This window comes from Moschus berezovskii, chromosome 4 (genome assembly GCF_049115385.1).
Source record: "Moschus berezovskii isolate FMDL1 chromosome 4, NW_MosBer_1.0, whole genome shotgun sequence".
NCBI classification, from domain to species: Eukaryota; Metazoa; Chordata; class Mammalia; order Artiodactyla; family Moschidae; genus Moschus; species Moschus berezovskii.
This window is the reverse complement of record NC_142463.1, coordinates 79,191,077-79,206,327: the sequence shown is the minus strand read 5'-3', so window position 1 is coordinate 79,206,327 and position 15,251 is coordinate 79,191,077. Positions and strand designations below refer to the sequence as shown.

At 36.6% G+C, this 15,251-nt stretch overlaps 1 protein-coding gene across 2 annotated transcripts in view; it reads left to right on the top strand.

Annotated features, from left to right (window-relative positions):
- The window catches only part of DBT (dihydrolipoamide branched chain transacylase E2), a 38,209-nt gene that overhangs the window by 8,036 nt on the left and 14,922 nt on the right, over window positions 1-15,251 (top strand). The window contains exons 3-5 of one of the 2 annotated variants that reach the window (XM_055402452.2): window positions 2,363-2,438; window positions 3,803-3,984; window positions 13,163-13,284. In XM_055402452.2, coding sequence (XP_055258427.1) covers window positions 2,363-2,438; window positions 3,803-3,984; window positions 13,163-13,284 — 380 coding nt within the window. Of the gene's footprint in view, window positions 1-2,362; window positions 2,439-3,802; window positions 3,985-13,162; window positions 13,285-15,251 lie in introns of those variants that run through there. The other variant, XM_088835514.1, reaches the window with a different exon arrangement.

The window sequence follows — 15,251 nt, the reverse complement described above, 5'->3', positions numbered from 1 at the left end:
ATTATAGATGGGACTCCCTCTCAGCTAATTATTGCTAAATGATAACCTTCCCCACAACTTAGTGATTTGTTGTTCCTTAGCACTTTGGGGGTTGGTGGGTGCACAGTTCCTCTGCTGGTTTCACCTGGGCTTACTAGTGTGACTAGATTAAGCTACAAGGTCTTCTGGGTTAGAAGGTCCAAGATGGTCTTATTCATATGTCTGACAGTTGATGCTGTGTTTTGGCTGGGGCATCTCTTTTTTCTCCTCCACTTAGCATCTCTCATCCTCCAGTAACCTAGAACAGCTTCCTTATATGGGGATTTCAAGACACATTCCAGGAGGAAGAAAGGGGAGTCTGAGAGGTCTAGGGAGGCTTGCAATTTCAGAACTCACACAACTTTACTTCTGCTATATTCTATTGGTCAGAACAAGTCATGGGCCAGGATAGATTTAAGTAGTGGTAAAGTAAACTTTACCGTTTGGGGGAACAGCTTCAGAAGAATTTAAGACCATATTTACCACTGATTCCTGATTACCTGGGCTTTCCTGATAGTTCAGTTGGTAAAGAATCCGCCTACTGTGCGGGAGACCCTGGTTCGATTCCTGGGTTGGGAAGATCCTTTGGAGAAGGGATAGGCTACCCACTCCAGTATTCTTGGGCTTTGCTTGTGGCTCAGCTGGTAAAGAATTCACCTGCAATGCGGGAGACCTGGGTTCAATCCCTGGGTTGGGAAGATCCCCTGGAGAAGGGAAAGACTACCTACTCCAGTATTGTGGCCTGGAGAATTCCATGGGATCGAAAAGAGTCGGACACGACTGAGCAACTTGCATTTTCACTTTCCTGATTACCTCTAGGATAAATTCCAAACGCCTCACCTCATCATGGCCCACAAAGTCTTAAGCCTGGGCTGATTTCTTGCCACATATCCTGTCATCAGCTGTATAGAAGTGTTTATCATTCCCTGACCATGCTATAATGTTATCATATTTCCATGCCCTTGCACAAGCTGTTCCTTGCATAATATTGCTTTTTGTAGAGGTGCCATGGTATAATTACTTGTCATTTTTTGGTTACTTCAGTTAGTTTCCAGTTCTTTATTGTAACTCCATGATAACTATTCCTGAGCGGAAATCTTTGTGTACCTCTCTATTTCTTCAGGGAAAAAATCTTAACAGTAAAGTTACTTATGGAATCAAAGATACAGAGTTTTTTTTTATTTTTAAGGTTTTTCATACTTAATGCCAAAACTGTTTTTCAAAAGGGTTCCCATTTATACTATGAGCAGCAGACTGTGAGAGAGCACAGTGGAAACAAAAGCCCATTCTTATAAAAATATATTTTGTATTTCTTAAGTACTAATCTCATATTTCTTAAAGAAGAGTTTCCTACCTTAACTTGTGTTTTATAAGCAATTTTGTTTAATAGTATTCTAATCATTGGAAAGGACCCCAATGCTGGGAAAGATTGAGGGCAGGAGGAGAAGGGGACAACAGAGGACGAGATGGTTGGATGGCATCACTGACTCAATGGACATGAGTTTGAGCAAATTCCAGAAGATAGTGAAGGATAGGGAAGCCTGGCATGCTGCAGTCTATGGGGTCCCAAAGAGTTGGACATGACTGAGCCACTGAACAAAGGAAAAGAGAGGAGTATTCTTCAGTCACTTCAGAGCTAATTGTTAATTTAGAAAAGTGAGAGGATCCATACATACTTTCTGTTGACCAGAAATAATGTCTGTCTTGGGAATAATTACCATAAAGTATCATTGGCATCTATGTGTTATAAAAAGGATGTAGAACTTCAAAAAGGAGTTAAAAAAAATGGAAATACGACATAGAAAACTAAAATTTAATAAGCTGGCAGAGCATTATGTGGGCAGATTAAGAATTTTCCAAGTCTTCTAATATGGATCTGCCTGTCTTTGGGCACAGGGAGTGAGAAGAGTTATATGAAGACAAGAGATTTTCAGAGCAGGTCATTGATGTTTTTTATAGTTTCATAACATAAAGCAAGGAGATCCAGCTGAATCTCCCTTTGTACAATACCCAGTTCTATTTTTTGTTCATTGCTATTAGTGCAAAATCTCATTTGTTGGAAGGACCTTCTATACCCTTGTAAAACAACATTATTTTGGAAATTGGAAAATGATAGTTCTGTGGCAGTATCAACAGGTCTTCGTCACAGTAATTTATATAAATCTTTGATGGTTATGAATGATGGTTATGCTTTTAAACATTATAAAGTGCTGTTCTGAATCTATGAAATAGAATACTTTCTGCCTCTGCTTGAGAATATTTTCTAATTTTACATATCAAAGCACCTGTCTATTAGCAATACATTATGTATTTAATGATCATCATTTCTTATTTGTTTTTGAAGCTCTCCAGGGACAGATTGTTCAGTTCAAACTCTCAGACATTGGAGAAGGGATTAGAGAAGTAACTGTTAAAGAATGGTAAGTTATTCTGAAAATGTTTTAAGTATAAAAGTAATTTGAGTGCAAATAAATAGGAATCTATTTAAATTGAAACACCTTTCTTTATAATATAAAATATATATTTTTTAAGCTTTAACATAAATCTAGTTGGTGTTGCCAATATACTGGTGGCACAGTTCATCATGCATCAGGGCGTTTTATTCAGTGTAATTTATTAAGGTTTGTTTTTTCCTCTTTTTAAATTTTTTTTTCCACTGCCCACTCTTCACTTCAGCTAAAAAGAGATAAATTAGTCTCTAAAAGATACTAAGTTGATGTGACCATGTGTTTTGAAAAGCTGTTAATGAATGAACTTAGAGCTTCTTTCCAAACTGTTTTAAAATCATTATGTAGTCTAAGCTGTGTTTATTAAAAATGATTTCAGCAAGAATGCAAGTACATTTGACTCACCATTACCTGAGAGTTTGCCTATATTTTTAGAACAGGTTAAAATATTAAAACAAAAGACATGAATCAAAGAATACTGTTTCAAAGGTTAAAAAAAAAAGTAAAAAAGAGACTTGAAACAAAAAAAGACCTCTACTTAGGCATCCTTCTATCCCTTTTCTTTCTTTCCCTTTCTGGAAAAACAGAAACACCTCCGAGTACTGAACTAATTTTCAAAGGTTTCAAGAACTAGCAGTTAAGGTGAGTCAATAGATTCTCTCCCACAATTTTATACTGTTAAAGATCCTTTTAAGAATCTCATTTAAATCTCACCTAAACATTCTTTCCTTGTAGTTTTCATTATAATTGCTTTGTAGGTTAGGCGAGAACCATAATCACGTAAATGTACCTTGCAATTGTGTCTCTGTGGCATTGTGGGATCAAGGAAAGAGCGATGGATCTCAGGTCAGAAGAGGCTGACTCTGAAATTAATTAGCCATGTTAGAGACAAAGACAAAGAACTCAAACTACAATTCATAAAAGTGTAGCAGATGTATACTGAGGACATCAGTTTTTAAAATTTAATTCTAGAAATAATAGGTATTCCTTAAAATGTGATGAAGGCTGAAACAATAAAAGACAATAACACTTTTAAAATACATTTTTCACATTTCATCTAAGAAATTGGTGAGGCAGTAAAACCTGATACATTAATTAAATTTTTAGATTATAAATTATGAATATTTCATTGTTTTTAAAAAATTTATACTTCTTGAAGAAGCATCAAAGAACCTCTGAAAGCCATTGTAGTCTCTTCTGAAACATCCTTCAGTGTATCATTTGGGACTCAATACTGGGCTCCATGGATACTCATCTAATTCAGTGTAGCATTTTTATTGTTTCAGATGATCTGTACTATGGTTCATGTAAAAGTGTCTTATGACTTTTTCTTTTAGGTATGTAAAAGAAGGAGATACAGTGTCTCAGTTTGATAGCATCTGTGAAGTTCAAAGTGATAAAGCTTCTGTTACTATCACTAGTCGTTATGATGGAGTCATTAAAAAACTGTATTATAATCTAGATGATACTGCCTATGTGGGAAAGCCATTAGTAGACATAGAAACGGAAGCTTTAAAAGGTACTGTATATATATATATATATGTTCATCTATCTTGCCAAATTGATTATTGGTGTTCTTTTGTCATTGGGTACCAGTTGAAAGTGGTGTTTCCTTAGAATAACTTACAGGATTTAATTTGAGGGTTTAGAACTGAGATAAGGAAAACAGAAAGGTATTCTGTGATACATAATTATCTTTTGACTAGTTACCATTTTAAAAACATGTATTTGTTGTTGTTGTTCAGTAGCCAAGTTGTTTCCAACTCTTTGCAACCCCATGGATTGCAGCATGCCTGGCGTCCTTGTCTTTTACCATCTCCTGGAGTTTGCTCAGATTCATGTCCATTGAGTCAGTGATGCTATCTAACCATCTTATCCTCTACCACCTCCTTCTCCTTTTGCCTTCAATCTTTCCCAGCATCAGGGTCTTTTCAAATGAGTTGGCTCTTTGCATCAGGTGCCCAAAGTATTGGGAGCTTCAGCTTCAGCACCAGTCCTTCCAATGAATATCCAGAGTTGATTTTCTTTAGGATTGACTGGTTTGATCTCCTTGCAGTGCAGGGGACTCTCAAGAGCCTTCTCTAGCACCACAATTCAAAAGCATCAATTCTTTGGCACTCAGCCTTCTTTATGGTCCAACTCACATCCATACATGACTACTGGAAAAACCATAGCTTTGACTATCCTGACCTTTGCTGGCAAAGTGATGTCTCTGCTTTCTAATACACTGTCTAGATTTGTCATAGTTTTCTTTCTAAGGAGCAAGCATCAGTATTACTATGTATAAAAACCTGTATTGTAATATTTTATTTATTTGGAGGCCTGCCTTCTGGAAACCTTATGTTCAAAGAAGAAACAAACTCTTGGGAATGAAAGATTCAAGCTTTGAACACTGGTCACTAATAAAAATTGGAATGTGCAAAGATTAAATCTCACATGATAGGACTGCTCTGTTTGCCACTGATATGAAAGCCAAAACACATTCTCATTGGTGTTGGTTATGAAAGCCAAATTTTAAAAGAGAAGTAGAAAAGAGGGAAAACCAGAGTGGGAAGCAAAGAAACTAGCATTCAGAAGCAGCAGCAGCCATGGAACTTATAATCATTAGGTGTTCTGACAAAAGGGAATTCATTATGAGAATGTTATAGGAAAATTAAAGCCGTGCGCTGTCCCTATGGTAGCAAATAGCTGACCCTCTACATCAGAAGTTCCGTTTGACATTGGTGTGATATACCAAGGTTATGTCATCTAGGACGCTTTGATGTGGAGGAGGGGCAGGGGGGACCATAATTCTGTGATGCAAACCTAAGCCAGCAATCTCTCCGGAAGTGCTGAGATGAAGACCTTTCAGTATAGTGAAGTTGGAAACTTTAGAAGGAGTCTGAACCACAGTGGTTGGCTGACTCTTAGTCCTTCAGTCTGTACAATAACTAATGTCATAGGCACACTCACAGTTTATAAAATGTTCCACGCTTAATATTTTGTTTATCCTTATTCATGAAGTAATCCGGTTTAACAAGATCATTGTTGAGTGATTTGCCCATGGCAGTCATAAAACCAAATTTAGAACTCAGATGTCCTGAGTTTTTGTCCAGAATGTTTTCTACTATAACATGTTGCCTCCAAAACTTCTTGAAGCTTCCTTATTATTTATTTGATTTCTAATTATTAATAGTGGTGACCATTTCAAGGTGGTTGCTGTGTTCTTTTAACACGACCCTGTCAATTTCTAAAAACTTCCTTGATTTTGGCATCATCTTGTACTTTTCCTGCCTAAACCCGGAATCATCTCTTCCTTCAGGAGCTCTTATTCTTTTAATGTGCAATTAATAAGAGACCATAATCTGGGTACTGGGGTGTTTCCTATTGTCTTGATTTCAGATTTCTATTGGAAGACATGATTTAGGAATAGTAAAAACAAGAAAGACTTTATCTTTAAAAATTACCTGAAATAGGGGCTTCCCTGTTGTGTCAGCGGTAAAAAATCTACCTGCCAATGCAGGAGACACAGGTTCAATCCCTGATCTGGGAAGATCCCACATGCTGCAGAGCAGCTAGCCTTATGCACCACAGTTGTTGAGCCTCTGCTCAGCAACAAGAGAAGCCACTGCAATGAGAAACCCGCACACCGCAACTAGAGAGTAGCTCCTGGTTGCTGCAACTAGAGAAAAGCCTGCAGAGCAGTGAAGACCCAACACAGCCAGAAATAAGCAAATAATTTTTTTTAATTACCTGAAATAAGTACAGAATTATTTTGATGCGTCAACAAGATAATAGATATAGTTTTTTTTTAATCATTCAGTTAAGACCTTGAAAGGAAAGAATTATATTCTTGACATAAACTGAAACAAGCAAAGATGCTAAACATTACTGTGGATGTCAGTAAGTTAGAATAACCAATCAGGTGCTGTAGACCAGGTTAGGTATCTATCTCGGTCATCTACCAAAGCAAATTATAGTAGTCTCTTGGTATTTGCAAAGAATTGGTTCATGACACATATGCACACAAACGGATACCAAAATCTGCAGATGCCCATCTCCCTTATATGAAATGGTGTAGTATTTGCATATAGCCTATATTTTAAATCATCTCTAGATTACTTATAATACCTAATACAGTGTAAGTACTATGTAAATAGTTGCTGGCATTCAGCAAGTTCAGATTTGCTGTTTGGAACTGTCCGGAATTTTTTTTCTGTATATTTTCAATCAACAGTTGGTTGAATCCATGAATCCAGAGGCTGTGGATTTCCAGGGTTGACTGTGTATGAACAAGTGAGCAATTGGGATTTGAGGGAGGTTTTATTGTTTGCTTTTATTTTTAAAGTTTCTTTTGGTATCCCCAGTGAAATCCAACTTAGTATGTCTTGATATAGCAAATTATAAAATCAAAAACTTTTTCAGGCGAGGGGTATATTTTTTCTAAATAACTTTTTTACAGAAATTAATTTCCTGTATGACATGGATGAATCTTGAAAAATTTTTCTGAGTCAAAGAAACCAGAAATAAAGAGAACATGTTATATGATTCTATGTACATTAATTTAGCTTTTAATTGGAGTATAATTGCTTTACAATGTTGTGTTAGTTTCTGCTGTCCCATGAAGTGAATTAGCTATATGTGGACATATATCCTCTCCCTCCCATCCCTCCACCCCCATCCTTCCCCTTTAGGTCATCATCACAGATTACCAAGCTGAGTTCCTTGTGCTATGTAGTAGCTTCGCACTAGCTAGCTATTTTACACAAGGTAGTGTATATATATATCAGTGATAGCTTCTCAATTCGTCCATCCTTCTCCTTCCTCCCCTGTGTCCACAAGTCTGTTCTCTACATCTGCATCTAGATTCCTGCCCTGCAAATAGGTTCATCAGTACCATTTTTCTAGATTCCATATATATGCATTAACATATGGTATTTATTTTTCTCTTTCTGACTTATTCACTCTGTATGACAAACTCTAGGTTCATCCACATCACTATGAATTACCCAAGTTTGATCCTTTTTATGACTGAATAATATTATTCCATTGTATATATGTACCATATCTTGTTTATCCATTCATCTGTTGATAGACATTTAGGCTGCTTCCATGTCCTGGCTGTTGTAAATAGTGTTGCAATGAATGCTGGGAGATTTGTGTCTTTTTGAATTATGGTATATGCCCAGTAGTGGGATTTCTGGGTCATATGGTAGTTTTAATTTTAGTTGATAAGAAACCTCCATATTGTTCTCCATAGTGATTATATCAATTTACATTCCCACCAACAATGCAAGAGGGGTTCTTTTTTCTCCACATCCTCTCCAGCATTTATTGTTTATAGATTTTTTTGATGATGGCCATTCTAACCAGTATGAGGTGATATCTCATTGTAGTTTCGATTTGCATTTCTCTAATAACGATTGATGTTGAGCATCTTTACATGTGTTTGTTGGCCATCTGTATGTCTTTAGAGAAATATCTGTTTAAGTCTTCTGCCCATTTCTTGATTGGGTTGTTTTTTTATATTGAACTGCATGAGTTGCTTGTATATTTTGGAGATTAATAAAATTTTAGAAAATCCAGACTAATCTATAATGACAGCAAACCAATTACTGGTTGCTGCTGATAGAGTAGGGGGGGGAAGGTTTGGGAAGGAAGAATTACTAAGGAATACAAGGAAACTCTGGGGGGTGATAGATACATCCATTGTCTTGATTGCAGTGATGGTTATGGATATATATGTATTTCAACACTCAACAAATTTTATGTTTTATGTATGTGCAATGTGTTATTTGTAAAAACTTAACGGGTGGGGGTTCAGGAGGGGGAACTCATGTACACCCGGGGCGGATTCATGTCAATGTATGGCAAAACCAACCAATGTAATATTGTAAAATAATTAGCCTCCAATAAAAATTTTAAAAAAAGAGAAAAAAATAAATAAATGCTGCTGAAAGGATATTAGAATCCTTGATCTTCAGCAGAATTCTTATTTAAAAAAAAAATACTTAATGGGATTGGACAGATTGTGAGAGTAAAAGTTATCTGGTAATTTTCCTCACAGAAAAAATGATCATTGCTAACTATTTCATTTGCTATACATAGTGCATTCTGAATAATTGTCTTGCATGCTAGTTTTATTTTGTGTGTGTACCTTTTTGCTTTTATATTTATATTTTTTACAATTTGTATTAAATCTTTTATTGTAAGAATAACTATGAAGCATAATCCTATATATCAAGTAAGCAAGCCTATAGAATAGTGGATTGTTTTTAAGAAATTTATATATGCCTCTTTTTAAATTCTGGAAATGGAAAAGGTTTCTAAATATTTCGTGTACCTTGTCTTAAACAAGAATTTATAGTAAGGTATTCCCTGGTGGTCCAGTGGCTAAGACTTCATGTTCCCAATGCAGGGGACCCAAGTTTACTACCTGCTTGGGGAACTAGGTCCCACATGCCACAGCTAGAACCCAGCACAGCCAAAAAAAAATTATAGTAACACTCAATTTGTTTGTATTATTCCCTGTTTTAGTGCCAAGAAAACCAGTTATACTCTGAGTAAGAAAATTACCTAATGAAAAGTTTTTTAGGAGTATAAGATATATTTTGTACATTTTACAAGTAGAAAATAATTACATCTAGAGTGCAAGGGATCAAGAGTAGAAATCTTAATAGTAATATTGAACACAAAATCCTTAGTGCTTGTTTAAATAATATTCTATGGTACTGTCTTTTGTAACATGGTGTTTCAACCTGCTTTTTAAGATTGGGGTATCATGATAATTTTGATCAGGAAAAATGTATTTGTGACCTCCAAGTCCTATTTATGAGTGCTTTGGCCGTAGACAGACCTCTACTTGAAAAGACCTCACCAGATTCACTTATGCCAACTTGTATCTGTGATATTTAAAAAGCATATACGCTTTACAATTACAAATTGAAGATTTAGTTACTTAATATTATCAAGATTATATCAAAGCTGATTCATGCCTCAGTCTGCTGTCTACTATAAACTCAATTTCTAGAATATTGCTGTGAGTTCTCCTTATACCTAACTTGGCTTTCTCTAACCTCTATTTTTAAAGGTAAGATTACTCCTCACTTCTCTAAACAACTAAAACTTTTTGAACCCAAACTTTCAAAACAGTTCATTTAATGGGACTCATTAGTTTTATTTATTTTTTAAAATCCTACGTATTTTGCTCTTTCTTAAAGTGAGTATATTGAGTATAACCTAAATCTTTTTTTTTTTTTGTTATGCAAAGCTATATGTCAATAAGCATTCATTGTTCTGGGAAAAACAAAAACACAATTCTTCATCTGATTTTTGATTTTCAGCATACCTCTTAGCATTGTGATTGTGACAGGCCATTATAATCCTTCCTAACTTTCTGGGAACACAGGTAACCAAGTTCGTTAAGAAGTGTGTGCTAATAAAAGAAAATAGGATCCAACTGACAGTTTAAATGCCTTTTCTCTGAAGCAAGCACGTGGTTTTTATGTTGCGGCTACTTGGCAGCTGTTTTAGGTGTTCTGTTCCTGCAGCTCTATATACAAGATTAAGTTGCCAGAGTGCTTGACCGTCAAACAATTGGCAAGTTTCAGTACCAAATAAGCTTTAATTGAGGCTTCTAGCCACCATGAGGAAGAGAGAGGGGGACAGAAGAGTTAGCAGAATACTTTATTAAAGTGGTACTGTTCTGCCATTTGGAGAAGGAAATGGCAACCCACTCCAGTACTCTTACCTGGAAAATTCCATGGACTGCGGAGCCTGGTAGGCTACAGTCCATGTGGTTGCGAAGAGTTGGACACAACTGAGCGACTTCACTTCATTTCTTCACTTCTACCAGTATATTGCATTCACCCTTTAACAGGAACATCTATCATTGACTGAATGCTTTCTCTGTGCTTCTGTGTTATATATGTAGATACAAACTCATTAAATCATACAGATCATTATCCACAGTTGACACATGCAACATTGAGATACATGGAGGTTTAAGTTGCCCGTGGCCACATGGCTGGTAATTGGTAGAGCTATGATTTGACCCCAGCTCTGTTTAATTCTAAAACCCATTTTCCAAACCACTTTCTTACACTGAAAATTGTTTTCAGAGATGAAATATCAGTTCCATTCTGCACCTAGAACACTGACACTACATTTCTAACAACGTGTCTGTTTGTACATTCTGCAGTAACAAGTTAGGTGTCATATAGAGTTTATAGTATTAAAGATGTTTGCCAGGACAATACAGTGTTTTAGAGTTAAAGAGAATGAGATGGCTGGATGGCATCACTGACTCGATGGACATGAGTTTGAGTGAACTCCGGGAGTTGGTGATGGACAGGGAGGCCTGGCGTGCTGTGATTCATGGGGTCGCAAAGAGTCAGACACGACTGAGTGACTGAACTGAACTGAAAAGAGTAGAAGGGAAGGAAGCCTCTTAAGGGAGAGTAAACCATTTTTAGGAAAGATAAACGGGCTCTTCGTGGAATATGTGGAAAGTATGATAGTTTGATCATGGTTGAAAGGCATCACTGACTCAATGGACATGAGTTTGAGTAAACTCCAGGAGTTGGTGATGGACAGGGAAGCCCAGCGTGCTGCAGTCCATGGGGTCGCAAAGAGTAGGACACAACTGAGCGACTGAATTGACTGACTGACTGATGATAGTTTGTGACAAAAGTTTGTCTGTGTTACGGATTTCTAGTCTTTTCTGTGATAAGAGTCAATCTTCTCTGGAAGTCAGACTCTCTTCTGGGGAGGGAGCTTATGACAGTTGAGTTCCTTTTGAATGTCTTCAGGTAAATGAGAGTTCAGAGTTAACCTCTCCTTGCGTTTGATGTTTTCCAATTGCATGCAGCTCAAAATAATCAGTACACCAGAGTGGCGTATTTTGGGGCAGTATGTCCTGAACACCAACAGTCACATTTTCTACTACCCTTCACGTTCAATACAAAGATTTTGTTTGTTTCTCTTTTCTCTTCCTTACCCATGTGGAGAACTTTGAGAGCTCCACTGGGCCAGTTCATAGATTAGTGAGGGGGGTGAATGAATAGAATGTTTCTCCACAGTTGCAGCAGTGGAAATTTATTTGCTTAGAATTGAATGTCAAAGATAACTCAGTTGCCTGCTGATGTTCAGAGGCTGTCTCTAATTTCCTTATTCCCACCGAGATTCTGCTGTACTCAGTATTGACTTTCTAGCATCCAACCTTGACAATTAAATGCTCTCAAAACCTTTTTTGGTTGCAAAAATGCATGCTAATTGCCCAAGATTATTTTTCTTATATCACTATTCTAGAGTTAGAGAATAAAACTACCAAATTAGTATTAGCAGAGAACAAAACTGCCAAATTAGTATTAGCCATGAAAATAAAACCTTCCACAGCATTCTTCGTTGCATTCAAAGCAGAGAAAAAAATTTAAATGCTAAATTATCTTAGGAAAGCATTTAATGTTCTCACAGGTTTTACATGATTCATGTAATTTACCTCACATTTGATTCTTAATTCATGCCATATATACATATGTATGTATATATACAAATGTATATATAGTATACATGTATATGAATGTGAGAAATGTATTAAGAAAATGTTTACAGTACATATGTTTTAAAGTTTATGAAAGAAACTCATTTTTTAACTTGTAGCTGCTACATAATTTTAACAGAAGTGATGTAAATAGAAGATAATCATAATCATTAAACAATACCTGGTACTAGTACACCCCTCTCAGTCACTCTAGTACCCTTGTTTGTTTTTCTATTTTAAAGTTATATTTTTCCATTCTGAAGTAGCTCATCTATCATGCTTTTTGACTATATACTATAAATGGAATTTATTTATATAGTATAAGACACTAAGCTCCAAAATCACTGCAGGTGGTGACTGCAGCCATGAAATTAAAAGACGCTTGCTCTTTACAAGAAAAGCTATGACAAACCTGGGCTTCCCTTGTAGTTGGTAAAGAATCTGCCTGCAGTGCAGGAGACCTGGGTTCGATCCCTAGGTTGGAAAGAGCCCCTGGAGAAGGAAATGGCAACCCACTCCAGTATCCTTGCCTGGAAAATCTCATGGACAGAGGAGCCTGGTGGGCTCCAGTCCATGGAGTCACAAAGAGTCGGGCATGACTGAGCGACTAACACTTACTTATGACAAACCTAGACAGTGTATTAAAAAGCAGAGATGTCGCTTTGCCAGAAAAGGTCTGTCTAGTCAAAGCCATGGTTTTTCCAGTAGTTATGTATGGATGTGAGAGATGGAACATAAAGAAGGCTGAGTGCTTAAGAATTGATGCTTTTAACTGTGGGATTGGAGAAGACTCTTGAGGGTTCCTTGGACTGCAAGGAGATAAAACCAATCAATCCTAAAGGAAATCAATCTTGAATGTTCATTGGAAGGACTGATGCTGAAGCTGCAGCTCTAATACTTTGGCCACCTGATGCGAAGAACTGGCTCATTGGAAAAGACCCCAATGCTGGGAAAGATTGAGGGCAGGAGGAGAAGGGGGAGACAGAGGATGAGATGTTGGATGGCATCACTGACTTGATGGACATGAGTTTGAGCGGACTCTGGGAGATCGTGAAGGACATGCTGGCATGCTGCAGTCCATGGGGTTGCAAAGGGTCGGACACAACTTAAGGACTGAACAACAAGCTTGTTGTTTTAATATTTTCTACTAAACAGTAATAATTTACCTTGTTTCCAGATTCAGAAGAAGATGTTGTCGAAACCCCTGCTGTGTCCCATGATGAACACACACACCAAGAGATAAAGGGCCAGAAAACACTGGCGACTCCTTCAGTTCGTCGCCTTGCAATGGAAAACAATGTAAGTTTTCTTAATATTTAAGTGTGAGATCTCATAGAAGGTCTACATGTGTATCTATGAAGAATTGCCCAGATACTCCATAATGAGTTGGCTCAAGTTGGGATTAAAGGAAACACGGCTCAAGTTACTGAAAGGTTAGTCCTTATGAGAAATGAGAAGAAAATTGTGAACTTATTATTCATATTAAGTGAGAGGTGTGGGTTTTTCATTTTTTTCCGAGAGCCTAATAAAAGTCAGGGCTACGATTATTGAATACTTGTAAATACTAGAGTCTTAGATCAGATACCCTAGAAGCATAGCTTGAGACAGGGGTTTGGGAACATGTGATTGATGAATTGAAAGAGTAATCATCTTTACTAGGAAGAAAGGAAGCAGTGTAGGGAAGGGATGGGAAATGGTCCAGGCACAGATATGGTCTCAAGGATCTGCTGGATCCCAGGGAGATGGAAAACACCATAATATTGACTTCAGTCATGGAGGCTGGTCTTTTGTGTTCCCTCTTACTTGCCAGTCATTGATGCTTAATCTTCAAAGCAAGATGGCTCCTGGGCATTGTGCTAATAATTTATATGTCATCTTGTTTTTAATCTTCACAACTCTGTGAAATAACAGACTTTTATAAGACTTGGAGACGTCAAATAACTGGTCCAAGGACACATAGCTAACACAGTAGTAGAACTGGGATTCCAAAGTGAATCTCCATGACTCTAAAACCAGTGCTCTCAATGATTAATACTGCCTAAACGATTGTTGTCTCCATCGTTTGAGCACTTCTGAGCCAGACGCCATACATACGTTACAGCTAATCCTCACAGTAACCCTGCAAGCTGGTTTGAATTACCTTTTTTCTGATGAGATGAGAAAGGGAAGAGAAGTTGATTGGGTTGCTACAATCAAATAAGTAGCTCAACTGGGGATGTGAGCACAGATCTTTCTGGTTCCAAAGCCTGAGTTCTTTCCACTATGCCCCACGGTGCAGGGTTTTTGTTTGTCTCTTTTTGAGAGAAGTAGTTTAGTTACAGTGGGAAAAAATGTTTACACTTTAGGAATATGTATTAAGAGTCATTAAAATATTCATATCTCTTCAGCTAGTTATCCTACCACTGGGGAAGGTCATCTAGGATATATTCTTCCAAGTGTTTTATATAGCCAGAAACTAGAAGGCACATATGTCGTCAAAATCAGGGACATGCTTAGGAAAATTATGTTCTATACCTTTAATGAAAATTTATTAGCCATTAAATGTGTTCAGATATGAAGATGATTTGTTGAAATAGAGAAATAGAAATGGTATTATGGAATACTAGATTAAGGTATTAGATGAAATAATGATCTTCTATATTGCTTTGAAAGCTATAAATATTTTACCATTTAAAAAAATTATATAGAAGGACTACCCATAGAAATGGATGATGTAGCTTTCCTGTGTCTTTCTAAAGATATATATATAATTAGGGCATTTGTATAATTACTAGACATTAAGTAGCAGATTTGTTATTATAAAACAACTCTCCCCCCACCCTTTTATTTGAAGTTTGCATATTAATGAATAGAGTTTAAAACCAGTGGCACTCAGAGTTTGTAATTACCTAAAAATTATTTGTTTAAATTCTTAGAGTTTACTTGTTATAAACTGAATGTTTGATGTGATAAAGTCCTTTATTCTTTTGAAATCGTTCTTAGAGAAACACTAATATAAATAAAGCAGGACTTAACCTTGAGAGATTAATATACACTATGCAGGAGGGTATCATCCAAGCTTATATGTCTTTTTATGCAGAATTCAATTTAGTGAAAATAGTTTATCTCTATAACCAAACATAGGAAGTGATTAAATAAAGCCAGATCATAAATGTTTCCAAAAAGGATCATGAGTGACTAGTAGAAGGTGGAATTACATCATCTATTGTTTATTCTGTGAAATACCTTAATAAAACTTAGGTGTTGATCCTTAACTTGGGCTGAGG